This window comes from Clupea harengus, chromosome 7 (assembly GCF_900700415.2).
Source record: "Clupea harengus chromosome 7, Ch_v2.0.2, whole genome shotgun sequence".
NCBI lineage: Eukaryota > Metazoa > Chordata > Actinopteri > Clupeiformes > Clupeidae > Clupea > Clupea harengus.
The window spans coordinates 18,629,566-18,639,339 of NC_045158.1; the positions used below are offsets into that span (position 1 = coordinate 18,629,566).

Genomic DNA, 9,774 nt, shown 5'->3' on the forward strand with positions numbered 1-9,774 from the left:
AGCTGCCCCGACATCAGCTGCATTCTGGGTAATCGCATTCCAGCCGGGCTGGCCAGCAGCTTGCTGCGCATTCCACAACTCTGGAGGCTTTCCAAGGGGAGAGCGGAGGCATTCCTGGCGGCCCAAACCTTCAAAGCCAGGGAGCGACTTCAAAGGCCTCGCTAAGGCTAGGTGTTGATGACTACAATCCTCCTGGGTACAGATTTAGCCGCCTTCTGAACTTCAAGAGGGCAGTGGCGCAGCTATTGGGCTCTAGGTCGGCCAGGCAACCGGCCCTAGCCAGCCGTCCAGAGTAGAGATCATGTCCTCGCTCTGTTTTACTCTTGTACACAAAGAGACCAGAAGTAAACTCCTCGACTTTTAAAAGGGGTACAGATTTGTTGATTGAATGTTTCAGACTGATTCAGTTTTTAAGAGTGTTGTGTTGCAACGACCCAAAATGTAGCCTGCTAAAATAAGCTATACGTGTTCCCTTTAAGCTGCCCTTTTGGATTTTTGTGTCTAAGAAATGTTCCTTTCTGATAACATATACTGTAATTTAGTGGAAAGATCAAAAGATCATATATAATTTTCTTTGACTGCGGGATTTGCCCATAAAAGAGATTTTAAGATTTCAAATATTTGATCTGTTCAGATAAACCTCCAAAAGGCAAACTGTGATATTGACTTATCAACTCCACATACTGCTCACTGAAACTAAATAAGTTGCAAAACATCAATACTGCAAAGCATCTGATTCAAGCCTTGAAACAATAACATGATACTCTGCTCTAATATAGTCTTGCCCTCTCCTCTTATAGTAGACTAAATGTGTACCGTAGGTCCTCTCCTGCCCGTGTCCCGGGCATGTAGTGCGCCATTGATGGTGTCACCCTCCACTCGTAAGGGGCTAGTAAAGTTGCCAGGCCGACCTCCTGGTAGGCCTTCAAACTGTCACCGTGAAGGCGCTGCCACACATATTTGCATATTTACATGATATTAAGTGTCCTCTCCGGGTGTGCCCCCTCTAATGCTGAAATCTCGACACTTGTTTGCTTACAACGTTGCCTAGGGTGCAACGTGCGGAGATGAGTCTGTGGGGCAGGGAGGGGCCGAGGGAGGGAGGGATGGTGGTGGGTTGGGCAGGGTGGGCTGAAACGGCTTGTCTTCATCCTTACTTTGGTTTTGTAAATGGCTTCTTGCACACACGCATGTAGTTTGTCACACACTCACAGTTCCTTTCTAGGTCAGCTTTCTGCAGCCTTTTCATCCAGTTGATGAAGTGTGTGTGTGTGTGTGTGTGTGTGTGTGTGTGTGTGTGTGTGTGTGTGTGTGTGTGTGTGTGTGTGTGTGTGTGTGTGTGTGTGTGTGTGTGTGAGAGAGAGAGAGAGAGAACAGGGGAATGGATGCCGTCACTTGATCTTTGCCACCTCTTGTTGTCAGTGCACACTTGCCTGTGCTAACTGACTTTTTATTTTGTTATTCTTCTAAACAAAATTCCGGATAGTCTGAAAAATGGTTACAAAAAGAGGTGGTCGTTGGAGCGAGTGAGTAGCCTGGACGCTTCTTGGCGTCTCGGCACTGTTTGCAACTGTAGTTCCATCGTTTTTGTGACGGCGGACAAAAGAAGAGGAAGTCTTGAAAAAGGCCCAGGATCCTTTTATGAGCTAATATTACAGCGTTGGGATTGGCCCCACCTGCGAGCGAGGCTGTCCCTGCTGCTCCAGTGTAACCCTATCGGCTCGCTCCCCCGCGCTTCAAGGCTGCCATCCCCTTTGAAGTTATTTCCAGTTCTTGGGAAATGGAGGAGAGACCAAGGCAATCAGATGACAGACTCCACCCTCTGTCTTTTTTATACTTACACTGTCTCACCAGTTCTTTCTTTCTTTCTTTCTTTCTTTCTTTCATTCTTTCATTCTTTCTATCTGTCTTTCTCTCTCTACTCTGTCTCTCTCTCTATCCTTTTCTTTCTTTCTCTCTCTTTAGTCTCACTAGATGGTTCTCTTTCTGTCTACCTTTCCTCTCTCTGTGTCTCTCTGTCTCTCTCTGTGTCTTTTTCTCTCTGTAGCTCCTTCTTTTTTCTGCCTGTCTTTCTTTTTTATCTTTCTGTCTGTCTTTTTTTAATCTGATAGGTCCATTGAGCAATGTTGTTTGTGTCTGTTCTCTTTCTCGGCTTCTTGGCTGCACCCTGGAAACACAGTCACCGCTCTTTAACAAACCTTGTAATTTGAGGCATTTTTAAAGTCAAGGAAAAACTGGATCTGACTGATCGAGATGTGAGGATATTCAGGGACGGCAGACATACCACCAGAGCACGGCGGCCGGAGGCTACAGAACTCGTCTGGCCTACCATAAAAAAAATTTAAAAAACGGTTCTGGGTGCCCTCGGGCGAGACCGAGCTCGTCTGTGATGAGAACCCCCGAAAACCCTGCATCGGGATCGGCGGGCAGGAGTTCAAACGAGCGGCTGCGAAAAGGAAACTGGCACGGCCAACGTGCAGTTGATCAAGTTCCCCCCACTATGTGTGGCCATGTTATTGCAAGCGATGAGGTATTCCTGGAAGTATGTGGCAGCTGAGGCGCGGGTGGTGGTGGGGTGGTTGGGACTGAGGGGGGGGTAGGATTGCTTGTAATCTAACGTGAAGCCCATGGTGACTCTGGGTATCTACTGTGAACAGAGAGGGAGAGAAAAGAGGAGGAGAGAGAAAGCAGGGAGATAGATAGAGAGGGAGAGAAAACATTTCTCGCTCGTTGAAAAGGACAACAATGCGGCTTGTTCCCTTCCAGAGGGCACTGATTGTGCCAAGATGACTGTTCTCCACTCCGTCGCTCAGATGAAAGGGGCCAGCTCATTCCCGTCATGCCCTTGGGCCAGGACTCTTCACTGCACACAGGAAGTGACTGTGAGGAGCCACTTGTTGAGTCATTCTGAAAAATAAAATCACTTGACTAGTTGAATTGGTTGAAATCTGTTTATATATGCTGGTTTAAGTTTGGTGAAGGTTAGAAAGAAGCTGATGTGTCTTTCCTGAATGGCTCCTTGTTGATCGCGTTCTGAAAAAAAGTTATTGTCTTGAACTGGAATTTGTTTGAATAAAAATAGCTTCTGTTTATCACTTTACAAGCCTATGGTAAAGTAGCTGGTAACCCCCCCCCCCCCCCCACTCCCCCATCAGCCGTGCGGACTAGAGGAAATGTGAAGAGAGAGAAAATCTGGGTGAGTGGGTAGAGGGGCCTCTCCAGAGCAGCTGGGGTGGAAAAGCACACAGCTCTCCGGCTTGTTTGAAAAGCTGTTCTGAGAGCGGCGGTGAGGGCCGAGTTCTAAGTGGATGAGGGCCCGGGGGGGGGGGGGGGGGGGGGGGGGGAAGGGGGGTCTGGCCTGTGGCTTTGATCAGATATACCCCCCCCCCCCCCCTCTGTCCGAACCACAGACACTCACACAGTCACACACGCACGCACACACACACACACAGAGCAGCAGTGCCCCCCTTCACCCCTTTCCAAACTCCCCAAGCTCCTCTCCCCTGGCAGAGCGGTTTGTTATTCCAGGAAATCTTCTGTTGCCTCGTTCGTTCAGTGGGTGGGTGACAGAGGCACTGTGTCGGGGACAAGAACGAGCATTGGTGTGTGTGTGTGTGTGTGAGGGAGAGAAGCGGGTTATTGGTGTGTGTGTGTGTGTGTACACTGTGTGTGGAGGCTGGACAGTGGGTTCTGCTGAACACCTTGCTGGTGTCTGAGGGGAAACTGGTGGGAACCTGCACTCCCTTCCGTCGCCAGGGGAACTCTCTTCAAAGAGACGGAGATGAGCACCACCACCTCCATAGTCAGCCGTCATTGTCACTCACTGATGCAGTCATCCTTCCTTTATTTCTCCCTCTTGTCTCTCTCTCTTGTGTTGCACACGCGTTCCAAAGAACACCCTGTTTATGTTTGTGTGCTCTTCGCCGTCAACTCTCTCTCGGAGGCTCGGGAGGGGGGGGGGGGGGGGGGGGGGGGAACGTGCAGCTTTTTGGGCCTGTTTATTATTTTTGGCCAATGGCCGGTGGCGTCCCCAGACTCCCAGGCCTGCATTTGATTGTTGTAACTGGAACCGATACAGGCCTTGACCTAGATGCCATTCCGGTGGTAAAGGGTATCTCCTCTGAGTGTTGGACCCCTGCCACCATCCAGCCGCTGCTTCTCAACCCCAAGCACACATCTTAAAAAGAACTTTTGTAAGCGGGTCCTGATTGAACTCTGTCTCTCTAAGACCAGTTCAAAATGATGGGTGTTTTTTATTTTTATGTTTATTTTTTTTTGGGTCATGTGTCAGTTTTTCTTTTTTTTTTTCTTTTTTTCTTTGACTTTCGTTCAGCATTCCCTTGCCCTCCAACACGAAGATTTTCACAATAGACGTTGTCTCCCGGGCAAGATATAGGCCTAGGCTAAGCCCCTTGTCTTGAAAGAAAAGTTGAAATGCGGGCAAAATCTGGGGCCTCTCTTTTCCACCACGCCGCTGTTTCTTTTGTGAATGCAAATGATGCGGTGTCTCTTCCTGACGCTCCGTGGTGGAGGCTGCCATCAGAGGAGGCCTGCAGGGAGCCGAGCGGAGCCGTGCCATGCCGTGCCATACTGCGCTGCGCTGTGTGGCGCTCTTTATCTCCTCTGCTTTCTCACTCTCTTGATATGAAAGCACATCTTTAAAAAGAAGGGGGAAAAAAAAGAGTTGAGTTTGGATGCGAGTTTGACAGTGGTTAGAGAGTGTGATGTATTTCTGTCTTTGTGTGTGTGTGTAAGGGAAAGCGAAAAAGAGGTTGAAGAAAGCATGGAGAAAGTGAGGGGAAGAACAGAGAATTTAAAGCAGCAGCAGCAGCAGTAACTCTCTATCCCCTCTCTAGTTCTCCCACACCCCAGACAAATACTGTGGGGAGTGATGTCAACTTTTTGGGTGGCTTGGTGCTTCTTGAAGAGTTGGGCTCTGGAACCAAGGGTGTGTTGGGTTTGAGAGGGGGCGAGGAGGTTGGGGTCTGGAACCAAGGGTGTGTTGGGTTTGAGAGGGGGCGAGGAGGTTGGGGTCTGGAACCAAGGGTGTGTTGGGTTTGAGAAGGGGGCGAGGAGGTTGGGGTCTGGAACCAAGGGTGTGTTGGGTTTGAGAGGGGGACGAGGAGGTTGGGGGGGGGGGGGGGGGACAGCAGGGGGTGTTGGAGTAGTTGTTGTTGTTGGATGATCAAAGGCCCAGTGAATTGAGTCACTGACAAAGAGGAATGGTCGCGCTGGTGTGACTTGAATTCTGATTTTATTTTCCTTTGGGGGCAGAGGGGAGAGGGAGACAGCGGGAGAGAGAGAAAGAGAGAGAGAGGGAAAAGGGGAGGGAGGGAGGGAGGCCCGTAGATGTGAGGCCTGTTTTTGATCCCATTACAGATCCAAATCAGGTCAGTCCTTTCTGGCTGTCCATGGAGGAGGGGTGAGAGTTTTTTCCGAGGGAGACCGGTGGGGGGCCGGCGGCTGTGCCCCCTAGTGTTCTCCTCTCTCTCTCCGGTCACTACTGTTTACTGATTCTAGAAGCATCCACAACATAAACTGGCATTTGTTTTCCTCACTCATTCTACACGTGTCGCACATTTCTGTTGGGGACACCGGCAGATAAAAATCAATCCGTCGCTCCTCCGAGGCCACGGCTGTCCTAAAGTAGGTGGAGTGCAGCGCATCCGGCCCTGATCTCTTACGCCAGTGGCAGATCTATGTAACACACACACACACACACACACACACACACTCATCTGGCACAGACCTGGCTGCCACCAGTCCCTGATCTGCTCCGAGACTCCGGCCAGCAGCAGTGGTCATCCTCGCCCGCCGCGGCCTCGGTTTATCTGTCCGTTACTGGCCGCTCAGGGTGGAGGCGGAGGCGGAGGGGACGGCAGCGGCGGTGTTTGGGTAAGGCATGGCCATCATCTGATTGGCAGGCGGAGCTCTGATCCCCCACCGTGATTTCTTTTGGCCGCCTGTAAGGGGATACCCATGTGAAAGGCTCCTCCAAGAGCTCGGCGGGGAAGAAAGCAGGAAGGCCCAGGCGACGTCCGGGACACCTCGAGTGCAGGCAGCAGAGGGACTGGGCAGGCAGTGTGTGGGGGTAGGGGTGGAGAATGGCCCTGTGAGACTGCACTGTGCTCTGGTGTGTGTGTGTGTGTGTGTGTGTGTGTGTGTGTGTGTGTGTGTGTGTGTGTGTGTGTGTGTGTGTGTGTGTGTGTACACACGGAATTAGTAACCTAGTTTCCAAACTATTAGAAGGTGCACTATTCACTCTTCTGCTCCACGTTGGTCAAGCCTAAATCTTTTACAACCCCTGGCATTGCAACTTCCCTCTTCCAAAAACATTTCAGAGTTTGCATTTTTAGTTTGTTTGCATTTAAAAAATGATCAACCCCAAGAAAGAGAGAGCTATTTTGTCTGCGGCGCCGCCTGCTTACCAGGCTTTTAACAACATTAATGACTGAAATAGCAGCAGAGCCTCAAACGGGCCCAGGAGCCACTCGAACACAAGAGCAGCTATAGGGCCGGTCTGCATACAGTAGGCAGACGCAATAAATCAACTGGCCTTTCGGGTTCTCGTCCAGCCAAAGAATTGGTCGCACCAGGCTTGGGCTCCGGCTAAATTGAAGGTATTTGCATGGGCTGGTTTCAGAGGGCCTTTCCCAGGTGACTTCAGGCAGTCACACCAGACCGGGGTCAGAGCTGTTCCTTAGTTTCATTCGACGTTGGTTGTGCGATTTACTATTTATATTTTCACCTTTTCTCCATCTGCCTGGGACTGTAACCTGTGTTTTAGGCTACATAAACGCTAGCGTACATAAACGCTAAACACTTTCTTCTGAGCGTTTGAGCAATGTGGGCTTTGCCATTCAAGGGATCGTTTACAAGCTCTTTCAAACTCAACCTTACTTGACAGACCTTTTTAGGCACTTTGATACCACCCTTTAACTTTTACCACCCCTTTTAACTTGCAGTTGTATCCTTTTGGTGCATAATTTGTCCATAGGTTTCCCATATAGGCCTAGCTTGTGTGAATAGTCACATTAGACGATTGGGTGAAGCTGCCCGGGGTAATTTGTGACGCCTCTCCTTAGAGATGGGCTCAGGGGCTCATGGGGTCACCGCAGGGGGGGAGAGTGTGTGTGAGAGCGAGCGAGCAAGCAAGAGAGGGGGTATCTCAGGTCATTCGTACCCTGAGGCCATAGGACCGAAGTGACACCACAAAGCTGGTTTATTGAGAGGGAGGGAGAGAAGGGGGTTTGTGTGGCCACTCGGCTAATGGGAGAAATGCCAAAAGGTCAATTTGGCAACTTTTAAATGCAAATGTACCCGGTGTGGTCAGAGGATGGAGAAGGCCTGTGTGTGCAGATAGACCCAAGAGGGGCTAAGAAGTTCACTTTAATCTCACTTTAGAACACCAGATCCAATTTGGACCATCACAGTCCACACTTTTATGGACGTCAGCCAATGGACTTGGCTGTCTTCTATCATTCCCTGTTGAACATTGTCCTTTCAGAAGAAGCTTAAAGGTGATGTGTTGTGAGGGTTGAGGGATTGATGTTGTCTAAATGCTACTGGTGAGTTTTTATTGACCAGAACAAGAACTGACCATCCCTTTTATTACCTCAAGCCGATGTGATGAAACCTGCAGGGACTGGCTAATGTCTCTCACAAGATGCAGGAAAAAAATAGGAGAAAGCACCGCACTCTCTGTGTAGTTCTCGATTTAGGTGCTTTTTAAGTTCAAAAGAACTTTTAAAAAGTTCAAAAGTTCTGTTCGTTCCAGCACCTCATGAAGACTTTGGTGTGCATTTTGCCCACTCTTTTATTGAAGTCACAACAAGATGTAACCTATGACGACCAAAGATGACCTCAGCCTTACATGGGGCTCTCACCACACCAAAACCCGATCGAATCGAACCTCTTCACAGTGACTAGGGGGGCTAAAATGTCCTAAATTGGGGCACAACGTGAAGAGCATAAATTAAAAAAAAAAAAACCTGTAAAACGAGTATGTGTATTAGGTGTAATTATAGGCCTTCCACCTCTCAGGGGCCGACAGTATGAGTCAGCGTGTGTCATGTCTGATGTCTTCCCACCTCACGGATAATCTACTCTCCAGACGTGCGCTGGGCTTTCCCTCTAGGGTTGACGTACTCTCGTAGAGCAGTCTTTTATCGGGCTATAAATACAAATCAAGTTTTTGTGTTCCAAGTGTGTCTAGAGCTGTACAATTTGAAATCATCAAACACGTTGACAGTAATACTTAGCATGTAGAGAACATACAATTTATCTCATTTTGAACTTTGAGCTGCATTGTTTTGTATGAAAGGTGCTATACAAATACAGTTTATTATTATTATATTATTATCTCGCTATACTATAAATGGCCCTGTGAGACTGCACTGTGCTCTGCTGTGTGTGTGTGTGTGTGTGTGTGTGTGTGTGTGTGTGTGTACACACGGAATTAGTAACCTAGTTTCCAAACTATTAGATAATGCACTATTCACTTTTCTGCTCCATGTTGGTCAAGCCTAAATCTTTTACAACCCCTGGCGTTGCAACTTCCCTCTTCCAAAAACATTTTTGGACGAGTTTGCATTTTCAGTCTTATGAAAACAAAATGATCAACCCCAAGAAAGAGAGAGTAATACTTAAATTGTATGTTCTTTACATGCTATCTCATTTTGAACTTTGAGCTGCATTGTTTTGTATGAAAGGTGCTATACAAATACAGTTTATTATTATTATATTATTTTTATCTCGCTATACTATAAATGTACCTATTTACGTGATTAAATGCAGATGGTGTATTTTTCTCTGAATTCCTCATCAGAGATCTTACTGGATGTGTGGTTGCCTTTGCAGATGCACCCTCTGGGCCTGTGCAACAACAACGATGAGGAGGACCTGTACGAGTACGGCTGGGTGGGCGTGGTCAAACTGGAGCAGCCCGAGCTCGACCCCAGCTGCCTGACGGTCTTGGGAAAGGTAAGCGTGACCACCATGTCACACGACTTCTGTCACATGACTGCACGTTATTCCGCACCCCCAGACCAGACTGAGGTCTGCAAAGACAATGAAAGGTAGACTGAGTTCGAGGTAGACTGACTGACCCGACTGACTGCAGGAGCGTTTTGTCCTTTTGTGAAGCGTTTTTTTCCTATGATGACTACTGGGCTGGGTTGTGTTTCCAGAAAGCGTCATTAAACAACGAGACACTACTAAAAACACTCTCTTTTTCTCCCCGTCAGTACGGGGGTAGCTGAACTGCGCTTTTCTGGAAAGGCAGTGCAGTGTGTCTGTGGACCAATGAAAGGTTTTGTGTTTGGGGTTTGAGTTGCTATGGCGAGCGCTGTCGTGTAAATGTCATGTAAATGTGTCATGTGAGGTGTGCTGTCACAGAGGCTGTATGTCCTGATTAAAAAAGAAGAAGAAGAAGATTTCCAGACTATTTTATCCGGCCCTTCTTTCCATCGTGTCCTCGTCCAGAGCGCCTACCCTCCCGCTGCAGTACGCCCCCTCTGTCACCAAAGGAAGTCGTTTATATTTACCAGTTTGGTGAAACTGCACTGATTGGGGAGCCGTTTGCCCTTTCTGTAAGCTCATCTCTCTGCTCTCTATCCCTTCTTTCCTCTCTCTCTATCCCTTTATCCCTCTCTCACTCGTTCCCTCGTGTGGCTTTGAGAGTCTTTGAAAATGATCTAGTTAACAGTGTCAGATGCCTCATTATGAGGGGGCTTCCTGATTTTAGATGCAGGGCTATAATTAGAGAGAGAGAAA

General features: G+C 48.5%; 1 protein-coding gene across 2 annotated transcripts in view; it reads left to right on the forward strand.

Annotated features, from left to right (window-relative positions):
• Positions 1 to 8,775: 8,775 nt before the first annotated feature.
• Positions 8,776 to 9,774, forward strand: part of znrf3 (zinc and ring finger 3) — a 26,771-nt gene continuing 25,772 nt past the window's right edge. For both annotated transcript variants that reach the window (XM_031570746.2, XM_031570747.2), the window contains exon 1: positions 8,776 to 8,982. In XM_031570746.2, the coding sequence (XP_031426606.1) occupies positions 8,791 to 8,982 (192 nt within the window). In that variant the 5' untranslated portion in view covers positions 8,776 to 8,790. The remainder of the gene's footprint in view (positions 8,983 to 9,774) is intronic.